Source organism: Salpingoeca rosetta, assembly GCF_000188695.1.
Source record: "Salpingoeca rosetta unplaced genomic scaffold supercont1.43, whole genome shotgun sequence".
Lineage (NCBI taxonomy): Eukaryota > Choanoflagellata > Craspedida > Salpingoecidae > Salpingoeca > Salpingoeca rosetta.
This window is the reverse complement of record NW_004754891.1, coordinates 274,991-295,466: the sequence shown is the minus strand read 5'-3', so window position 1 is coordinate 295,466 and position 20,476 is coordinate 274,991. Positions and strand designations below refer to the sequence as shown.

At 54.7% G+C, this 20,476-nt stretch overlaps 5 protein-coding genes across 5 annotated transcripts in view; 3 read left to right on the top strand and 2 right to left on the bottom strand.

Moving 5' to 3' along the window:
* The window catches only part of PTSG_11349 (uncharacterized protein), a gene marked incomplete at its 3' end in the record, with an annotated part of 4,700 nt that extends 2,703 nt beyond the window's left edge, over positions 1-1,997 (bottom strand). The window contains exons 1-6 of the mRNA XM_004987652.1: positions 1,845-1,997; positions 1,569-1,654; positions 1,248-1,378; positions 878-1,023; positions 511-562; positions 189-316 (exon numbers count right to left, since the gene is read on the bottom strand). Coding sequence (XP_004987709.1) covers positions 189-316; positions 511-562; positions 878-1,023; positions 1,248-1,378; positions 1,569-1,654; positions 1,845-1,947 — 646 coding nt within the window. The 5' untranslated portion in view covers positions 1,948-1,997. The remainder of the gene's footprint in view (positions 1-188; positions 317-510; positions 563-877; positions 1,024-1,247; positions 1,379-1,568; positions 1,655-1,844) is intronic.
* Positions 1,998-2,435: 438 nt separating this feature from the next.
* PTSG_11348 (uncharacterized protein) lies at positions 2,436-9,443 on the bottom strand (the record flags this gene model as incomplete). Its single annotated transcript, XM_004987651.1, has 18 exons — positions 2,436-2,552; positions 2,820-3,030; positions 3,194-3,963; positions 4,282-4,337; positions 5,409-5,518; positions 5,663-5,716; positions 5,914-5,955; positions 6,111-6,190; positions 6,394-6,496; positions 6,629-6,667; positions 6,820-6,972; positions 7,154-7,221; positions 7,479-7,540; positions 7,910-8,045; positions 8,277-8,388; positions 8,553-8,715; positions 8,923-9,061; positions 9,279-9,443. 18 exons carry the CDS (start codon positions 9,441-9,443, stop codon positions 2,436-2,438), a joined length of 2,580 nt encoding a protein of 859 aa, XP_004987708.1.
* A 136-nt stretch (positions 9,444-9,579) lies between these two features.
* PTSG_11347 (uncharacterized protein) lies at positions 9,580-14,791 on the top strand. Its single transcript, XM_004987650.1, has 15 exons — positions 9,580-9,854; positions 10,218-10,355; positions 10,580-10,709; positions 10,946-11,016; positions 11,244-11,333; positions 11,627-11,728; positions 11,960-12,027; positions 12,317-12,348; positions 12,560-12,594; positions 12,777-12,910; positions 13,170-13,279; positions 13,513-13,600; positions 13,730-13,829; positions 14,052-14,197; positions 14,422-14,791. Exons 1-15 carry the CDS (start codon positions 9,726-9,728, stop codon positions 14,531-14,533), a joined length of 1,485 nt encoding a protein of 494 aa, XP_004987707.1. The 5' UTR covers positions 9,580-9,725; the 3' UTR covers positions 14,534-14,791.
* A 98-nt stretch (positions 14,792-14,889) lies between these two features.
* PTSG_13173 (uncharacterized protein) lies at positions 14,890-16,464 on the top strand. The gene has a single exon (XM_004987649.1). The coding sequence runs from the start codon at positions 15,352-15,354 to the stop codon at positions 15,973-15,975; it is 624 nt and encodes a 207-aa protein (XP_004987706.1). The 5' UTR covers positions 14,890-15,351; the 3' UTR covers positions 15,976-16,464.
* Positions 16,465-16,647: 183 nt separating this feature from the next.
* PTSG_13172 (uncharacterized protein) lies at positions 16,648-19,766 on the top strand (the record flags this gene model as incomplete). The annotated part of the gene is made up of 6 exons (XM_004987648.1): positions 16,648-16,902; positions 17,313-17,493; positions 17,535-17,626; positions 17,843-18,508; positions 18,689-18,892; positions 19,158-19,766. The coding sequence occupies 6 exons, from the start codon at positions 16,648-16,650 to the stop codon at positions 19,764-19,766; spliced, it is 2,007 nt and encodes a 668-aa protein (XP_004987705.1).
* Positions 19,767-20,476: the final 710 nt, after the last annotated feature.

Below are 20,476 nucleotides of genomic sequence, written 5' to 3'. Positions count from 1 at the left end.
TAGGCGAGCGAGGTGTGTGTGTGTGTGTGTGTGTGTGTGTGTGTGTGTGTGTGTGTGTGTGTGTGTGTGTGTATACTTCAAAGCACAAACAAAATGACACCCGTCGCAATCCGGTGACAAGACCACCCCACGCAGTCATCGATGTGCTCGCCACCTGACATTCAAAAAGCGAGGCAGTCACTGCGCACCTTTGTGGAACCTGATTGTCTTTCCGTCCACGTCGATGGTTGACGGAGACGTGAACGTTGCGTGACCCATGAAGATTTCGTGGCAGAAATCGCGTTTGTACCGCTCAACAGAATCGATGGGCGCAATTCTGACGCAAAGTGAGCAACATCAAGGAGTGTGCGCTGCGTACGTGAGACGTGAGTGGTGCACCCGGGAGGGTCTCTTGGAATGGCTGAGCGGACGTGACAACAAAACGAAAGCCTGCATTGTAGTGCAAACAGCACACACACGCACATTCACACGCACACACACACACACTAAGCTGCAGAGAGCAGGCCGTACTCGCTGCGCAGTCGTCGCATGCGCTGCATGATGGCTGGAAAGTCAACTTGAACTGAGAGCGACACGTGATGAAGTTCACAGGAATTTGAGAGGTGTGACCTTGACACACCAAAGGTTGCGCAAATACCGCACACACACACATACACACACACACACACACACACACACACACACACACACACACACACACACACGCAGCCACAGACAGACACAGGCATACGCACACACACAACCAAACACGCAGACACAAACACACAGACACAGACACACACACACACACAATCAAACACAGACACAAACAGACACACACACACAATCAAACACGCAGACACAGACACAAACAACAAATAGCTACATGCGTGATTACCCTGGGATGGATCAAGGCGGACACCCAGGTCTGACGCGGTCCTCACTTGATGGGCACGCTTGGCACTGGCAATGAGCACTTTTGACGGGAAGCACCCAACGTTCAGGCAATCCCCGCCCATGTAGTGTTCTTCAATCAGCACGCATCTGAACAACATCGGTGCGATGCAATCATGTGAATGTCGTGAATAGTGTGAACGATGCAAATCAAATCATGCGAATGACGTGGACGATGTGGATTGGGGATCACAACTGCAGCAAACGATTCAGCGAAGGACCCAGCATGCACGCATGCGCTTGTGTGAGCGTGGCGCGTCACTTCGATCGTGATACCACCAGAGCCGCAATGCAGTGCCAAGAGCAGCACATACTTTTTCCCAAGCGAGTTGCCGATGATGACGGACAACAGGCCGGCGACACCAGCTCCAACAACCACCAGATCGTATGGCTCTTCTTGTGGCGTTGGGTTCACGTAGTCCTTTGGGTGCACGTACTCCGCGTGCTTGCGTGTGGTGACATGAACGCACGATGCAAAACAGGAAAGCGCAGCAAAACAATGTTGCGACGTGATGTGATGTGACATCAGGCATGAGCACAATGTTGGTCTTTGCCACACTGGAGCAACCATTGCATGCGTGTGTGTGTGTGTGAGGGTGCAAAGCGCACGGCATGATGCACGTCAGCCTTCTCACCTTGGTGTTGTACTCGTCGATGGGTGGCATGGGGGTGGAAGGGGCAGTCACGAATGGCTTGTGTTGGGCCTCCGATCGCGCCATCACTGTGGGGTGTTTGCAAGTGAGAGACAGTGCATGAGTGTGCATGTTTGCACAGGTGATGGCCTGTGTGCACTTGTGTGCACTCGTTCGAGTTCAATCAGCAACAACGACAACAACAACAGCAACAGCAACTGCAGCAACACTATACTTCCAGCACAGTCACGAACACATTCTGTGGCAGGAGGCCTATACCCGTGTTGAGCTCCCTCTTCCCTTGGGCCGTCAGAGGGCCCAGGACCTCCTCGATGTCCTTCTCCCCCCGCAACACCTGCTCCGCCACATCGTCCACGTTCATGGTTGCGCCACCGCCAGCCTTCTTGCTTCTGTCTTCTCGTTTGTTGTGAAATGTATTGGAAAATACAGCGAATCATCGCTGGAAGGACCACCGACTTGAAGCTGGTCGGCAGTGTTCTATCTGGCTCGCACACACACACACACACACACACACACACACACACACACACACACACACACACACACACACACACACACACACACACACACACACACACACACACACACACACACACACACACACACACACACACACACACACACACACACACACACACACACACACACACACACACGCACTCAACGCTACTCTACGCTGCAGGTTCTTGTCCATCAATAATAAACTTGGCGCCTGCTCACGTACACAGAGATAACAATGCCAGGGGCAGAGTTAACATAACAAAAAGCGTGACGACAAAAGCTCAGTCAGCAAGTACACAGGTGAAGAAGCAGAAGCAAGGGCAGCGAGTGCACAAACCTCCCGCCAAGTTAACAGAAGACAAACACAAGGCAAACTAGGACGAGAGCAGACGATGCAAACTCACCACCAAAGAAGAGCCAGATTGTCTTGCGATATCTCTTGTGTTGGCGGGACAGCCCGTTGCCCTGACAGCACAATACCACAGGCAGAGGAGAGGGTGTTGTGTGTGCGTTGTGTGGTGTGCGTTGTGTGGTGTGCGTTGTGTCGTGTTGTGTTGTGTTGTGTTGTGTTGTGTTGTGTCGTGTTATGTTGTGTTGTGTATGTGTCGTGTGGTGAATGAAAAGCCGCAACTACACCGAACTTGCATGTGGAGCAGCAAACAACCCCATCATCACACGCAATGCAAAGATCCTCACCCAGACCACTCAAGCCCACTAGCCAGCCACTCCAACCTGGATCAGGAGCTGGTTGAGCTTGGGCAGGGTGCGAATGGCTTCGATGGAAGTGAGGGCGTCGAGTCTGTTTGAGCGCACGTCCAAGTACTCCAGGCAGCGCAGATTCTGCAGCCCGTCCAGCGAGCGGAGGAGGTTGGAAGCGAGGTGAAGCTCGTTCAACATCGGCATCAGGTCGCACAGCCGGTGTGGGTTGGATGAAGGCCAGTGTCTGAGAGAATGTGTGTGTGTGTGTATGAGAGAGGAAACAAGAGCCCAACTCCAAGGCACAGCCTCCCTCCACAATCCACAAACAACAACACAACATCTCCCTCCCCCCACGCACACACACACAATCAACCACAAAACAAGCACAACCGCCGGCTTCAACGTACAGGCTGAAATCGCTTGAGATGGAGGTTGGTCGAACTCCGAGCACAAAACGGTCACTGTCCAAGTCCCCACCACCACCACCACCACCACCACCACCGATGCTGCTTGTGTCATCATCACCATGGCCATCGCCATCATCATCACCACCAACACGGCTTCCATGTTCACCAGCACCGCCAAACTGGAAGACAGAGTCCTGGCTGAACGACTGTAGCGTCGTAGTCGATGCGCTGATGTCGCGTGCTGACAGCAGCGGGCGTTCAAAGGGGCTCGCACGGTCACTGCTCGCAGCAGAGGTCACGCTACCCGTGCCCACAAGTGTTGCTGATGGCGATGGCGACAGCGACGCTTTTGGTTGTGCACAGGGGCTGCTGCTCGCCAACCCGTTGCTGCTGCCGTTCCTCAGCACAACGTCGCCGCCGCCACCACCACCACCACCAACAGCGCCACCACTGCCACTGCGCACGTGCGAGCTCTGTCCTTGTTCACGGGATGTGAACTCCACTGCTGCCGACGACGATGACGACGGAATAAACTGCGACGCCCAGCTGCGGATCGAGCCGCGCCGCCGTGGTGACATGCCATCGCGTTCGCCACCGCCAGCACCAGGGCCGCTTGATAGTGACACGGCGTCGCTAGCGTCGTCGCCATCACCACGGTTGCGTCTACGTCTGCGTTCCTCCTTGCGCTTTCTCTTGTTCTCTTCCTCCACCTCACGCAGCCACGCCTCTCGCGCTGCCACCGCCTTGGACAGGTCCAGTGTCCCTTCAATCTGTACATGTGTGTGTGTGTGAGTTGTGTGTGTGTGTGTGCGCGCACGCGTGTGTGTGTGCATGTGTGTTTGTTGCAGCAGGTGCGTGAAAAACATGTTGTGTTGAACCAGAGTGACAGGCCTGCCAACAAAATCATGTAAACGTCACACATTCAGACGCACACACACACGCACATTCACACACACATTCACACACACACACACAGAGCACACGACACACACACGCACACACAGAGCACACGACACACACACACGCACATTCACACAACACACACACGCACATCCACACACATCCACACACGTCCCCCCCACACACACCTTCTCTTCCTCTTCGAGCAGGAGAGCGAACTCATCGTCGCTGTCGCTGGCGTCCGCTGCAGAATGCCGAGATGATGGTGATGGTGATGGCGATGGCGATGGTGATGATGGTGATGGTGATGGCGATGGCGATGGTGGCGACCGTTGCAAGTGAGATGCTTCAGGAGATGCCATCTTGCCTTCATCTGGCTCTGTCACTCTTGATGCTGCGGTGCCAGCATCACCCACGGCACGATCAGCGCCAGCGCCAACATTGGCAACACCACCATCTCGGTCATCCGTGTGCACTGCCCCTTCCAGGTCAACGCGATGGTTGGCTGCTGTTGGTGTTGGCGTTGCGCTTCCCTCATCCCGCTCACTGGCGCGTCCATCTCGCGCTGTCACCAGCGGTGGTGGTGGTGGTCGAGGCGATCCCCCATCATCAAAATCACCAGCATCGTCGCCATCGTCGCGAGTTGCTGTTGATGGCACTGCCGTTAATTCCCCATCAGATCCATCGTTGGCGGTTGGCGTGGCTGTGTCAGCACGTTTCCTGCCCATTGCCGATTGAGCAACGGCATCGTTCGCCCCCTCCCCCTGATCATGCGCGTGTATCAATTGCTCCTCTTCGCCGGTTTTGCTGCTGCTGCTGCTGCTGTTGTTGTTGTCGCTGTCACTGCTGCTGCGATTCGATGGCCCGTCTCCGCTGTGGTCGCCCTTCCTCCCGTGTTTATCGTGCTCATCATCATCATCTTCCTCGCCCCCTTGATCGTCGCTCTCTTCGTCATCATTCATCGGCCTTGCACTCACGTCCGCCTCCATTGCACCTCCTGCGTCACCATCGTCACCAGACTCGCTCGCAGCATCACTGCCACTGCTCTCTGCTGGCCCACCCTCGTCATGCTCACCACCACCGCCACCGTCACCATCAGCGTTTATATCACCACTCGCATCATCACCGCCATCACTTCCACCAACCTTGTGTCGACTGCCATTCACTTGCTCCCTTACCTCACCTACATGTGCCTTCTGCGCTCCCACAGCTTCTCCACTCACCTCCTCATCTCCTTCCCCCTCCCTTTCCTCCATCAACGCGGCTGCCTCTTTCGTGGGTGTCACTGCGAGAGAGCTGCGACTGCTGGCTGCACCCATCAGCTCAGACATGCTCCCTGCGTGCGAGTGTGCTGGCGAGGGCTTCGTTGGGCTCGCAAGCGACGATGCAGACGGCGATCCGCGCGTTGTTGATGGCCGGCTCCACCTGGCTCAACGGCACAGCACATGGCGTTGTGGCGGTGTGTGGCGCGGAGGTGAGTTGAGACAGGGGAAAGAGTAGCGAGCATATCACGCACCCCCCCCCTCCTCTGTTGTCGGGCGGGTGCAAGAGCCAAGGGAGCGAACACACCCTGCAGAGACGTGAATTGGTTTCGCAATCCCTGGCGTGCCTGGCGGCGTTCGTCTGTAATCGAGAGGGATTGAGCGGTTGGTGGTATGGTTGTGCGCATGTGCGCGTTTGAATCGTTCAAGTACGAGACAGCGTGAGGATGCAGTAATGCCCGAGGCAAGGGAAATAAAACACGCACACGCACGCACACACGCACGCACACACACACACACGAACAACGTGCACATGCCAGCAATTGGATATGTTCGCACCTGTTGAATGAGTTGAGGCGCCGAGAAGGAAATGCGGCCAACCTGCCATGGATTGCATGCAGGCCAAAAATAAAAAAGGACGGTGGTGAGCCGAAAACACACACACACACACATACACACACACAGACACACACAGGCACACATACACCAGGTTGCGTGGTGTCACAGTTGTCATTATACAAGCCACTCAAACGCACTCTTCTGGAGAGGGTGCAACGAGTGTTGTAATGTCGTTGAATGACATGTCCAGCTTGCGCAATCGCGCCAGCGGTGTGCCCTGAGCCAGCAGACACCATCCATCACAACACACGATGAGCAACATTGAGGATGCGTGTGTGTGTGAGCGAGAGAGAGAGAAGAGGGAGTGTGTGAGTGTGTGTGTGTGTTTGTTGGGGGTGTGGGTAAGTATGTGGATGCGTGCATGCGTGCATGCAAGTGAGAGCATCGAGACACGTTGGCTGAAAAGATGGTGAGACGTACGCGATAAAGCCATGTGTTGATGTCCACCATGTTGTTGCACGAGAGGTTGAGGACTTCCAGCAGTGGAACAAGCTCAAGACAGGACGGGTCGACGGTGTGGATCCTGCATGTGTTACGGCGTGATAGAGTATGTGTACGGATGAGACGGTGTGTGTGTGTGTGTGTGTAAGTGAGCATGTGTGTTGATGGGTGTAGGCGTGACAGCAGCGTTCAAGAAGAACAAGGCATAACCCACTGGTTGTAGCTCAGGTTCAAGTGCTCCAAGCTCTCCCATCTGCCAGATCACACAACCCGTGCATGCTTGTGTGTGAGTGCAAACCAGTAACAAGACAACCACACAAAAGCAAACAAAAGCAAACACAAACAAACAAAAGCAAACAAAGAAGGACAGCTGGCAGGCAGCATGCGAGGTCGATGTGATACAACCTTCGAAGTATGCGCTTGTGAGCAGAGAGGCGGCTGACAGCAAGCACGCGCCAGGAGTCGACACCGGTGGCTGTTGGTTTGATCGGACCCGTTCGTACCGTCACCGCATCTGCCAGGATGTAGCGCAGGCTCTGCACCTGACACCGCGACACCCTATGTGACACGTGTGCGCGTATGTGCGTGTGCGTATGCGTATGTGTGTGTGTGTGCGTACGTGTGAGAGAGAGTGTGTGTGTGCGTATGTGCGTGCGTGTGTGTGTGCGTGCGATAAGGACGGGAAGATCATGTTGCCACACAGATCAAACGCCATAGACGCGCAGTTGGTTGCACGTACTTGAGGTGTCTGAGCGAGCGCTGAACGGTGTTGAGGTGGTGGATCTTCGTGCAGGGCACATAGAATATCTGGGGGTGGTGGTGATGACGTGACCGAAGTCAGAGTCGCCAGCGATCAAGGCGAATCGGCGTCGAAAAAGGATGTTGGTGCATGACCACACAATCGCACACATCCACAAAGGAGTGTACATGAAGGTACACGTAGACAAACAGATAAGAGCGGGATGACGCATACAGCTACAAACGTACATACACATACACATAACACTCAGCACATACACGTTCACATAGCCGCACGCACGCACACGCGTGCTGTGTGTGCACACCTCGAGGAAAGTGAGGGACGGGAACACGCTCAGATCGATGGAGGAATCGTCAGTGTACACCTCTGCACACACACACACACATGCAAACACACAAACACACAAACACACAAACACGACAGCAGCGACAAACGGGACGTGAACATTGAGCAGCACATTGATCACGTCAACATGTGCTCGTTCATCAGTCAACACCACCTCCACCACCAACCTCATCCTTCATCATCATCATCATCATCATCATCATCATCATCATCATCATCATCATCATCATCATCATCATCATCATCATCATCATCATCATCATCATCATCATCACCCCTTGGCCCCATAACAACAACAACAACCACCACCACCACCACCACCACCACCACCACCACCACCACCACCACCACCACCACCACCACCACCACCACCACGGCGATTGCTCGGACCTGGCTGGCGTGCGCCTTTGAGTTTCCGCGGCGCAACGACAAGTTGCGTCATGCGCTGGCAGATTTCAAAGAGGTCTGGAAGAAACGATGGATGGCCGTATGCGGACAGCGGTTCCGTCGCCACCTCGGGCGGCACCTGAAGGGACAACGGGCGGAGTCGTGACGGCCATGGAGATGCATGTGTGTGTGTGTGTGTGTGTGTGTGTGTGTGTGTGTGTGTGTGTGCGTGTGTGGTGAAGGTGGGTGGGTGCGTGAACGCATGTGAGAACGAAGTGCGACACGCCCTTTTGACACCCACAACACAACACACGCACGCAGGTGTGCTGGTGTGTGAAACAAGGCCTCATGTCCACCGATTGCAACGCACGTGCGCGTCCATGGGCAGGTGCCGGCGCTTGGCGGCGCATCTGCACTGGTTTGGGGTGAGGTGGATTGGTTTGTGCTGGCGCAGCACCTCGTCACCGTGTTCTCGAAAGTGCCTGCATGAACAGTGCGGCAAATGGAGTGGTGTGAGAAGCAGCAGCAGCAAAACGCACCAGCAAACTCACCCAAGGGTAGCGGTGTCATCCATACCACACACACACACACACACACAGACACAGACGCACAGACACACACACAGACAGACACACACATAACGCACTTTGCGAGTTTGCCGGCGACGGCAATGACATCGTGCTTGAGGACGTCGAGAAAGTCGAGGAGCGGCTTGGAGAAAAGGAGCTCTGGATGGCTGTTGATGAGACGCTGCAGGTAGCGCTGCAGCGCAAACTGGCGGTCCTTGATAACGCTCGACGCCAGGTTGCCTGAAGGATGCAAACGGTGCATGGGACACGGACGGCTGGTGAAGGAGACGCAGCGTGGCTTGGCAAACGGTTGCGGACAAGCAACGAAGAACCATGGCTTCGTTGGCAGTTCAAACCGGCAAACACACACACACACACACACACACACACACACACACACACACACACACACACACACACACACACACAACTCTGCAGGGTGTGTACCAGTCATGCGCTTGGAGGGCAGCATGTCTCGCTTCAGGTCAAACAGCTTCACCAGCTCCTTGTGCAGGGCCACAAACTCGGAGTAGCGATGAAACACAAACCACTGGAACGTCTGCGTCATGACCTCAATCTTGTACTCCTGCACGTGTGTCGGAGTGTGGGTGCGTGTTGGTGTCCGGTGTCCGTGTTGGGTGCCCAGGAAAGGCAGGCACACGCAAAGCAACCAAGCAGGCAACACACACGCACGCACACTCATACGCGCGCACACACACACACACACTCATACACTCAAACACTCATACAAACACACACACAGACACACACACAGACACACACACACACACGTAGTGACGCACCACGTGCTCTCCTTTGCTGTCGATGACGACGACTGTGTCGCGAATGGCGACGTGCCGCACGCGCATCTCCACAGCGAAGCGGGGGTCTGAAACAGCATCGTTGGACCACGACGAGCGCCACAGCGCGCTCGAGTCGTCCGGTAGCACGGCTCTCAGCGACGTCATCCCACCATTACCGCAGCGCAAACCAGGGGGTTGACGGAGGGGAAGGGGGAAAGCGAGAGGCTGGCTCGAAGAAGCACGCAGCAAGCGACGAGCGTGAGTTGGGTGAGGGAGTTGAGTGGCTCTGCACACACAGTCACAAACCGCAGTCTTGCTTCTCTCGTGTATGGGTTGTTGTTGGAGTGGTGAAAATCCAAACAACAGCACACAAGACAGGAGGACAAGAAGCAACGACCCCGGATTGCACACTCACACACACACATCAACATCAACAGAGGACACAACATGAGTGCCGCCCCCCACTCGCGACTGCAGCTGCACATCTCGTGCTCCCACTTGAAGCGCGCAGATGCCTTGTCCAAGTCGGACCCCTTTGTGGTCGTTCTCCTGGCATCACCCAGCGGCTACGTCGAGGTCGGTGTGTGTGTGTGTGTGTGTGTGTGTGCGTGCGTGTGTGTGTGTGTGTGTGTATGTATGTGTGTGTGTGTGTGTGCGTGTGTGTCTCTGTGTGTGTATGCATCTGTCTGTCTGTCTGTCTGTCTGTCTGTCTGTCTGTCTGTCTGTCTGTCTGTCTGTCTGTCTGTCCGTGTGTATGTGTGTGTGTGTGTGTATCTGTGTGTCTGTGTCTTTGTGCATGCTCTCTCATTGTGTGATGTCCAATTCTCTTTGCTTGTTTGCGCCTTGCCGCCTCCCCTCCCTCCTCAACACACTCTCCCTCATATATGCTACTCCCGCTGCGCCACCTGTCTCGCTCCCATGGCTTACGAAACGCGACAGATTGGTCGGACGGAGGTGATCAAGAACGATTCAAACCCAAAGTTCGCTGACGAAGTCGACATCGACTACTACTTTGAATCTGTGCAGGATCTCCGCTTCTGCGTGTACGTGACACTCCCGCTCATGAGCACTCTGCGAGTACGTGTATGTGTGTGTGTGTGTGTGTGTGTGTGTGTGTGTGTGTGTGTGTGTGTGTATGTGTGTGTGTGTGTGTGGCTTGTCTGTGGCTTGTCTGCGTCTTTGGTTGGTGGTTCCCGAGTTCACGCTGCACATCACATCTGGCTTGACCAGCGAGCCTGACACAACTGCTTCTCTCTTCACCATAACACACAACAACTCACACAACACATGCGTGGCTGCAGGTGCTGAAGAATACGCGGGGCGGCAAAACCTCTGGCTCGATCACAGTGAATGCGGAGGAGGATCGCCAGGCCAAGGGCGATGTCTCGTTCAAGGCGCACGGTGTTGGCCTCGACAAGAAAGACTTCTTCGGTGCGGTTGGAGTGAGGCAGGGATTGGATTGTAGAGAACCCACACACACATACATACACACATGCACACGCAAACACACACACACATGCACACGTACATACACACACACACATGCACACGCATACACACACACACACATGCACACGCACATACACACACAAACGCCCACATGCTTTTTGGAACAACCATCGCTTCCACTCAACTCGCCTTGCTTGTGCTCGCGCTTGTGCCTGCAGGCAAATCTGACCCTTTCATCACCATCTCCCGCCAGTCGGCGACAGGATGGGTCCGCGTTCATACAACAGAGGTGAGCGCTGCTCGATGCGCCCTTCTTTGCTCCATGCTATCTTCACAGCCGTTTACGCGACTACATGTTCACACTGCGAGTGTGTGCGTGTGCATGTATGTGTATGTGTGCGTGTGTGTCACATTATTGTCACATTATTGCTCATCCTCACACACAACCCTCTCTTCTTCCTCTTACACGACGACGACGACGACGACCACCACCACCACCACGACCGGCTGCTGCAGGTTGTGAAGAAGACGCTTGATCCGACCTGGCGACCCTTCACCATCACTGTCGGCGAACTCTGCAATGGCGACTACACGCGTCCCCTCAAGGTGCCGATGCTGGCAGCCGCCGTGTGGTCGTGCGTTGCTGCACATGTGTGTGTGTGTGTGTGTGTGTGTGTGCGTGTGTGCATGCGTACATGTGTGAATGAATGCGGGGTGCCATGCCAGCAAGGGTGAAGAGTTCACACATTCACACACATAGTGTGTGTCATCGCGTGGACGTGTTGGCGTGCAAACACATATGTGTGCTTTGCGACGAAAACGATTGCACGCTCACGCACTCGCGGTGGTGTTCTCTGCTGTGCTACACTACTGCTGTACTGCTGTGCTGCGTGCACCAGTTTGACGTGTTTGATTGGGACTCCGATGGCGGGCACGATCTGATTGGATCTGCAGAGTCGACGCTCAATGACCTCATCGCCACCAAGGGCAGCACCCTCGAGGTCGGTGTGAGTTGTGTGTGTGTGTGTGGGTAGGGGGGGGGTTATTCGCTGGAAGCAAAGCCGTTCACATACGGGCGCGCTCGAGTCGGTTGATTTCTGTCTCTCTCGTCCGCTCAACCATTCACACACACACACACACACACACACACACACACACACACACACACACAAACACACGCACACACGCACACACACACACACACACGTCCTCTCTCTGCCTCTTGTCCACAGCTCATCAACGCGAAGAAAGCAGCGAAGAAGAAGAAGTACACCAACTCCGGCACTCTCGTCTTCGACAGGTACACTCACGCCTCCCAGTAGCCGGAGTATGTGTACATCACATGTGTGTGTGTATTTGTGTGTGTGTATGTGTGTGTGTGTGTGTGTGTGTGTGTGTGTGTGTGTGTGTGTGTGGGGCTCTGCGCCATTCTATTTTGTTCTGAGGGCCTTCCTCCCCCTGCTGCAGTCCCTCTCCTCCTCTCCTTTTCCTCTCGACCACGACAACCACGACCACCACCATTCCTGGCACCTTCTGCCTTTCTCCTTCTCATACGATGCTGTACACATGTACTGCTCCCAACTCCCCAGTGTTGAGATCGTCCCCACCTTCTCGTTCATCGGTGCGTATGTGCTATCACGCACGCCGTAATGGCAACATCGTACACGCTCTCCGTGGCCCTTTGACTTCGTGTGTTGGTGTACATCTGCCTCCATGTGTTGTGTGTGTATTGACATTTGTATCTGTGTACCCATGTGTGAGCTGCTTTGCTTCGCTGTCCCTCCTCGTCGTCCTCACACGCTCGCCACCCCTGCTGCTTGTCTCCAATCAAGACTACCTCCGTGCGGGCTTCAAGATGAACTTCACGGTGCGCGCGCTGCGATGCAGTGCTCTCAACAGCAGCCGTCGCCTACTTGCGCTGCCACCTTATCCCTCAACCACACACATACACACAGCCACACACACAGCCACACACGTACACACACACACACACACACACACACACACACACACACTCACTCACGTACATACATGAATGTTTGTGCGCAGGTTGCTGTGGACATGACAGCGTCCAACGGGCGACCCGACCTGCCCTCGTCGCTGCATTACATGAACCCAAGCCGCCCCAACGCGTACATGCAGGCAATCCAATCTGTCGGCACCATCATCAGCGACTACGACGCGTGCGTGGTCCCTCTTCTATGCCGTGTGGCGTGTCACATGTCACGTGTGATGACGTGGTGATGCTGCCCATGTCAGCAGCACTTGCTGACTTTCCTCCCTTGCTTTCTTGCTTGCTTTCTTGCATGCTTTCTTGCTTCCTTACTCCTTTGTTGGCTGACTTACTTGTTTCGTGACGCATTCCTCTCCACCTCACCCACGCTCACTCACACATGCACGTACATCTTACCCTCACTCACACGCGCGTTTCTCGGGCAACAGCGACAAGTACTTTCCTGCGTTTGCGTTTGGCTGTCGCTACCGCGGGCAGGTCTCCATGGAGCACCCGCTGACGGGCGATCCAGCAAACCCGTACTGCCAGGGCGTGCAAGGTAAGGGTGTGTGTGTGTGTGTGTGTGTGTCTGTGCGTGCGTGCGTGTGTGTGTGTGTGTGTGTGTGTGTGTGTCTGTCTGTCTGTCCGTCTGTCTGTCTGTCTGTCTGTCTGTCTGTCTGTCTGTTTGTCGACATCTGTCTGCCGACTTGCCCCCTCCCCCTTCCTCTCAGTCACAACCTCAACAGCACGACCACCCATTGCCTTCCCAACACGCTTCTGTTTACCCCGCAGGTCTTCTTGCCATGTACCAGGCCACGCTCCAGAACGTTGAGCTGTATGGCCCAACAAACATGGCGCCCATCATCAACCACGTCGCTCGGTCGGTTGTGACGGTGTGCATGTGTGGCTCATGCAGTTGCGTGGACGGTAATAACATCCACAAAGAATGGCTGACTACTGGCGCATGAACTCGCTCGTCTTATTCACACACACACACATGTACACACAGGTTTGCGGTCAACCCTGAGGACAAGTCTTACTACGTGCTGCTGATCATCACGGACGGTGTCATCTCAGATATGGATGCGACAACCAAAGCCATTGTTGATGTACGCTGCTGCCCTTCGCTCACATGCGCAAGAAGAGGGCATTGATGTGAAGCTATGGTTTTCTTTCTTTCCGTCTTGCTTTCTTGCTTGCTTTCCTTTCTTTTCTTTGCGGATGGAACTTGTTCTCGTAATTCATGCACTCTTCAAGGCGTGTGTTCTCACCCGCGACCGCGAACAACGCCCGGCACGTGGTGCCACCCACACCATTGCGTGTGTGCGCAGGCTTCGCACCTGCCCATGTCCATCATCATCGTTGGGGTTGGAAATGCAGACTTCTCCGCCATGAGTTTCCTGGATGCAGATGTTCAGCCGCTCTCCTACGGCGGCAGAGACGCCGTGCGCGACATTGTGCAGTTCGTCCCATTCAAGTATGTTGTTCTTCCTTTGTGTGCGTGTGTGTTTATTGTGGCTGCCGTCTCTTGTGCGTTGTTTGGTAGCTGCGAGGCGTCGTTCTTGCACGTCCCACAACGAAGACCCCGCTTGGTTGTCTTCACCGACATCATATGCCGCCACCATCATAACAATACGCGATGTGTGCCTCCACTACCACGACATCACTCACACCACTGGCGTCTGCTCTTTTTTCGTGCAGCCAATACAGCACCCGCCCCGACTCGCAAGCAGCACTTGCCAGCGCCGTGCTTGCAGAGGTTCCAGGACAGTTTGAGTCCTTTATGCGCGCCAAGGGCATCACTCCTGCCTAGATCAATGGAGAAGGATGCGTGCGGTGTGTTGTTGTTTCATTACGTGCGTTCCGTGCGTTGATTGCGTCACAATATGGTCTCGCTTTCGTTGCTTCCTTGCTTGCCGCCGCATGTGTTTGTTTGTGTGTGTGTTTGTGTGTGTGTGTGTGTTTGTGTGTGTTTGTGTGTGCATGTGTGTGTGTGTGTGCGTGCGTGCGTGTCTGTGTGTGTATGGAGCCTTCCAACAAGCAAGCCAACTTCAATGCAAGTCAACTCAGCAAGTCAACTCAGCAAATCAACTCAGCAAGTCAGGAGCAAAAGCAAAGAAGCAACAAAGCGTTTGCAAGCCATCCCGTCCTATATTTATGACAAGAGGACAGGGTTGATGTTTCTGCGTGTTTTTGAAACGCACGCAACGCACACCACGCACGCATGCGTCTCCCCTCAGTGCCAGTGCAACAAAAGCTCTCAAGCAAGCTGTGATGTGGGTGTTCGTACGCTTCTGCGCTTCTGCGCTTCTGCACGGTTGATTGCTCCCACTTCCCTCCGGCACGTGAAGGCATGATTGTCACATCACATCATCTTTCAGATTTGTAATTGGTCACTCCAAGACTCCATTTCCTCCTCATGTCACTGGTAGACTGGTACACGTGCCTCTTCTTGTTTCTTGACACGCACAGCACGCACGCGCGCGAGAAACACGTTAGGCCCCTGCACGCCTCCGCATCTTAGTCTGATGCGCTCTTGTGGGATGGGACACGTTTCTGCGTTTGGGCACGAGACCACGCAGCTCACTGTCTTGCCCCCGCGCAACAACATCAAGACACGGAACATCACCCATGACTGCACCAGAGTTCGTGCTGCTGCTGCTGCTGCTGAGGTCTGAGGGCTGTTTGAGCCCCGGCTTTGTTCTGCTCTGCTCTCTGATGAGCTGTTTCTGTGTTTGCACGTGGGCATGCAGCAGCACACGCAGCACGTGCCCTTGCCTCAAGGCTACAAGCACGAGTTGGAGCTCATGTGATCCCCCTCAGAAGACAAGAACATCAAGCAGGACGCAGAACGTACCAGATCCCCAAGCCCCAAGAAGAGCAAACAAGCATTCGCCCCTCCAGACTTCATGTTCTTCGTACACCACGTCTCTTCACTTCACAACGATCCTGGCGTACACACCTCAAACTCCCTCCATCCCTCCCTCAGCACACAAGTCCTCACACCACATGCTGATGAATGCAGCAGCAGCAGCAGCAGCAGAGGTAACAGCAGCAGTGGCCCCGACAAATTGGCACGTACCCCCCTTGCCAGCGAAGGCGTTGTCACATCTCTTCTCCACGTTTCAGCGTTCCCTGGGAAACAGGCTGACCGAACCTGCAAGTCACGGCCCTGCAGAGACGGCACATCCCCTTCTTCTCTTCAGTTTCTGGTTGGGTTGCATACCACTGGCACACTCTACCCTTTACCAGTGAGACACAAGCACCTGTCTTTGGAGGTGATGGAACAATCACAACGATGACTGGTTCCCACGTGCATCAGCACCAGCTAGCTGATGCATCAGACAGCGGCACCAACCAACCGCGCACAGGCACGCGTTCTCGTGATCTCGTGGTGCGTGCCTGCGCGCGTGACGGCGGCGCAGAGGCATGGTAGGGCACGGGCTGTGAAGGAGTGTGGCCGCAAGCACAGCAACCCAGCGCGTGAGAGTGAGACATGACCAGACTGACGGGAGCTGGTGTGTTGGTGCGTTGGTGCGAGTGTTTGGTTCATTTTCCTGAGTGCCGACCACTTCCAAGGCTGACAAGACAGGCAACACAGACCAAGACAGGCAACACAGACCGCCCCACGCAGTTGGTCCAACTGAAGCTCGTGAGGAGACCAGCGAACCACCGAAGAAGCACCTACACGGGAACGACAGGAATCAGAACACCAACATCACCAACCAACCAACCAACCAACCAACCAACCAACCAACCAACAACAAAGCACCGCCTGTCGCCAAAGCACCAACCAACGAACGAGCCAGCCGACCAACACCGCGACCACCACTGCAACGGACAGCCTTCTGCTGTGTTGGCTGCTGTGGATGCTGGTCTTGCCTTCGGCGCCAGATTCTCTCGCATTCACCAGCGCATCGGACCGTCATGGGCAAACCGACGATTCAAGCTGCAGTTGGTTGCGTGGCAGTGCTGTGCCTGTTGGCTTGCTCCAACCCCGCGCTAGCCCAGACGTCAACCACCGCTTCTACGACGCCAGCTGACTGCACGTGCGTGCGCGCACCGTTTGACTGCAACCTCCCCGACCAAGCCTCCTGCACTGCCGTGGACGCCTGCGAATGGATCTCTGGACCAGCCGAGCCCGGCTGTCAACAAGCAAACATGGGCTGCGACATGCTCCCCGTGAGTCGCACCTTCCTGACATCCTCGTCGAGTCTTTGCTCGCTCGCGTCATGCACGTGTGTTGCGGATACTCCCATGTAGTAGTTCCTGGCGCTTGCATCCTGCTCACTAAGTGTACATTTGCCATGCCTGGCTTCTCACCTCATTGCCCTGACTTGGTCTGCGCTATTTCCTTTGTCTTTCTTTGTAACAGCTGGTGGCGTGTGGGCCCAATCCACACTGTATGCTTGTGGGCAACTGCGCAAGCACGACGACGACGACGACAACAACCATGAGTACCACCACAACAACAATAACCACGAGTACCACAACCACGAGTACCACAACAACAACAACAACCACAACGACTACGATGACGACAACGATGACGACGACAACAACAACAACAACAACTACTACTACTGCTACAGCAACAACAACAACAACAACAACAACAACAACAACAACAACAACAACAACAACAACAACAACAACAACAACAACAGCAACAACAACAACAACAACAACAACAACAACAACAACAACAACAACAACAACAACAACAACAACAACAACAACAACAACAACAACAACAACTGAATCTGGCTGCGTGTGCGTGCGCGCACCGTTTGACTGCAACCTCCCCGACCAAGCCTCCTGCACTGCCGTGGACGCCTGCGAATGGATCTCTGGACCAGCCGAGCCCGGCTGTCAACAAGCAAACATGGGCTGCGACATGCTCCCCGTGAGTCGCACCATGTTGCTCTTATTCTATCTGCTGTGCCTTGTGTCACGTGAATGCGAAGCGTGTGTCTCTCTGAATCATATCTCGTGTGTGTGTGTGTGTGTGTGTGTGTGTGTGTGTGTGTGTGTGTGTGTGTGTGTGTGTGCCGTGCAAGCCCCTGCACTGGGCATTTGAGTTGTGCACCACCTCACCCACATTCTCTGGCGTGCATCATAGCTGGTGGCATGCGAGCCAAACCCACACTGCATGCTTGTTGGCGACTGCCCCAGCACAACAATGACTTCCACCACGACCATGACCACCACCACCACCACAACGTCGACCACAACAACAACCACGAGTACCACAACATCAACCACGAGTTCGACAACAACTACCGCACGCACTACTTCAACGACAACAACAACAATGATGTTGACGACGACAACCCAATCCCAACCGCCACCGCCACCGCCACCAACAACAACCCCATCACCACCACCACCAACACCACCACCAACAACAACCCCATCACCACCACCACCGCCGCCACCAACAACAACCCCATCACCACCACCACCGCCGCCGCCAACAACAACAACCCCATCACCACCACCACCAACACCACCACCAACAACAACCCCATCACCACCACCACCACCGCCACCACCAACAACAACCCCATCACCACCACCACCACCACCGCCACCAACAACGACGAGAAGGCCCACGACAAAACACCCGAAACAGACAACCCGCTCACGTTGCGCATCCACGTGTGTGGACAGGCCCAAGCCATGCTCACAGCTGTATAGCCCGCAGGAGTGTCAGGCGGAGGCTGCATGCGAATGGGATTACACCAGCACCTGCGTCGAGGTGGACATGGGCTGTAGCAACAGACCGGTGCGTGCATGGGCAAGTGTGTGTGTGTGTGTGTCTGTTAGTGTGTGTGTGTGTGTTTGCGTGTGCGTGTACGTGTGTGCGTGTGTAAAAAGCCGTCAGTCGTCCTGCGAGATACGCAGGCCTTGAATTGCTGCTGCTCACACCACCTTAACACACCTTTCTTCTGCCCATCACATCCAGGTCGACTCATGTGTGTATTATGAACACTGCATGCTGGTTGAGGACTGCCCCACAACGGCGTGCGAGGCAGCTGGCAGGTGTGAGCCCACCTATCCCGTGTCGTGCGACTACGCGTATCAGGCGCAGTGTGAGGCACACGACGGCTGTGTTTGGGACTACACTGGCTTCTGCCGCCCCGAACCCCACCACTGCTCCTACATCACGGTACATGCGGGTCCAAGTGTGTGCAATGTGTGCGAGAGTGCGAGAGTTGGGTGTGTTGTGTGCTATGTGCGTATGAATGTATGTATGAAGTGAACGTGTGTATGCATCACTACACTTTGGCATGCTGCTGCCTTTCAACATGTTCCTTTTCACACATACTCGCACACACACTCTCACTTACTCATCCACACACCCACTCGCACACTCTCTCACTCTGTCTCTCTCACACACTCTCTCGCCCAAACACACACACATACACATACAGGACGAGGCAGCGTGCGCGTACAACTCGGAATGCACGTGGACGGAGGAGTGTGCAGGCTCTACAACTGCGTACACGCCAAGCAGCCCGTCATCGCCAACACCGCCACGCCCTTACACACGATCAACGACAGCAAGCAAGACGCCACCGCCAACGCCCGCATACACGACAACTCGTCAACCGCCAACCACGACAACCACGCGCCCATACAGGCCCCCCAAAACAACAACGACGACGACAAACGCTTATGCTACCAAGCCTCGGTACCCGTCCCCGCCACGCACCACGGTTGACCACAGCGACTTCCTCGGCAAGCCCGTCACCACGCCGCGCACGCGGACGACAACAACAATGCTGGCAAGCACCACCACGTCGGGGGATGGGCGTGGTGGTGGCCAGGGCGGCCCTCCCGCTTCGTCGTCGAGCAGTGCTCTCTCCGGCGGCGCAGTTGCCGGCATCGTCGTTGGCGTCTTGGTCGTCGTGGTCGCTGCTGTGGTCGCGCTTGTTGTCGTTCGCAAGACTGCTGTTTCTGGTTCAAGCTGCGCCTTGGTGACTTCCTCTTCTGGTTCTCATTCCTCAACTCCAGCCGTCTCGGCAGACGACAACGTATGAACCACTGCCGCGTGTGTGTTCCTCTCTCTCTCTCTCTCTGTCTCTCTCTGTCTCTCTCTGTCTCTCTCTCTCTGTCTCTCTCTGTCTCTCTCTCTCTGTCTCTCTCTCTGTCTCTCTCTCTCTCTGTCTGTCTCGCTGTCTCTCTGTCTCTCTGTCTGTCTGTCTCTCTCTCTCTCTGTCTCTCTCTCTCTGTCTCTCTCTGTCTCTCTCTCTCTCTCTCTCTCCTGTCTCTCTCTGTCTCTCTCTCTGTCTCTCTCTCTCTGTCTGTCTCGCTGTCTCTCTGTCTCTCTGTCTGTCTGTCTCTCTCTCTCTCTCTGTCTGTCTCTCTCTCTCTCTCTCTCTCTGTCTCTCTCTCTGTCTGTCTCGATGTCTCTCTGTCTCGCTGTCTCTCTGTCTCTCTCTCTCTCTATGTCTGTCTCGCTGTCTCTCTGTCTCGCTGTCTCTCAGTCTCTCTGTCTGACTGTAAATCTCTCTCTCTCTATCTGTCACTGTATCTCAATCTCTCTCTGTCAGTCTGGCTCACTCTATCTCTCTCTCTCTCTCTCTATCTCACTCTCTCTCTCTCTCTCTCTCTAACTAACTATCTCTCTATATCTCTATCTATCAATATATATAAGTAAATCTCTATAACACAGACAAACTCAAAAAGTATATGATAGTTGGGTGTGTAAAAAAAAAAAGAAAAAAAAAAAGAATAAAAAAAAAAAAAA

What these genes read in the sequence shown, in the direction of transcription:
- PTSG_11347 (XM_004987650.1), top strand. Translation starts at nt 9,726, where the DNA reads ATGAGTGCCGCCCCCCACTCGCGACTGCAGCTGCACATCTCGTGCTCC. An exon ending in CCAAGGGCAGCACCCTCGAG is followed by an intron (nt 11,729 to 11,959) that starts GTCGGTGTGAGT and finishes TCTTGTCCACAG; the next exon opens with CTCATCAACGCGAAGAAAGC. An exon ending in ATCATCAACCACGTCGCTCG is followed by an intron (nt 13,601 to 13,729) that starts GTCGGTTGTGAC and finishes ATGTACACACAG; the next exon opens with GTTTGCGGTCAACCCTGAGG.
- PTSG_13173 (XM_004987649.1), top strand. Translation starts at nt 15,352, where the DNA reads ATGACTGCACCAGAGTTCGTGCTGCTGCTGCTGCTGCTGAGGTCTGAG.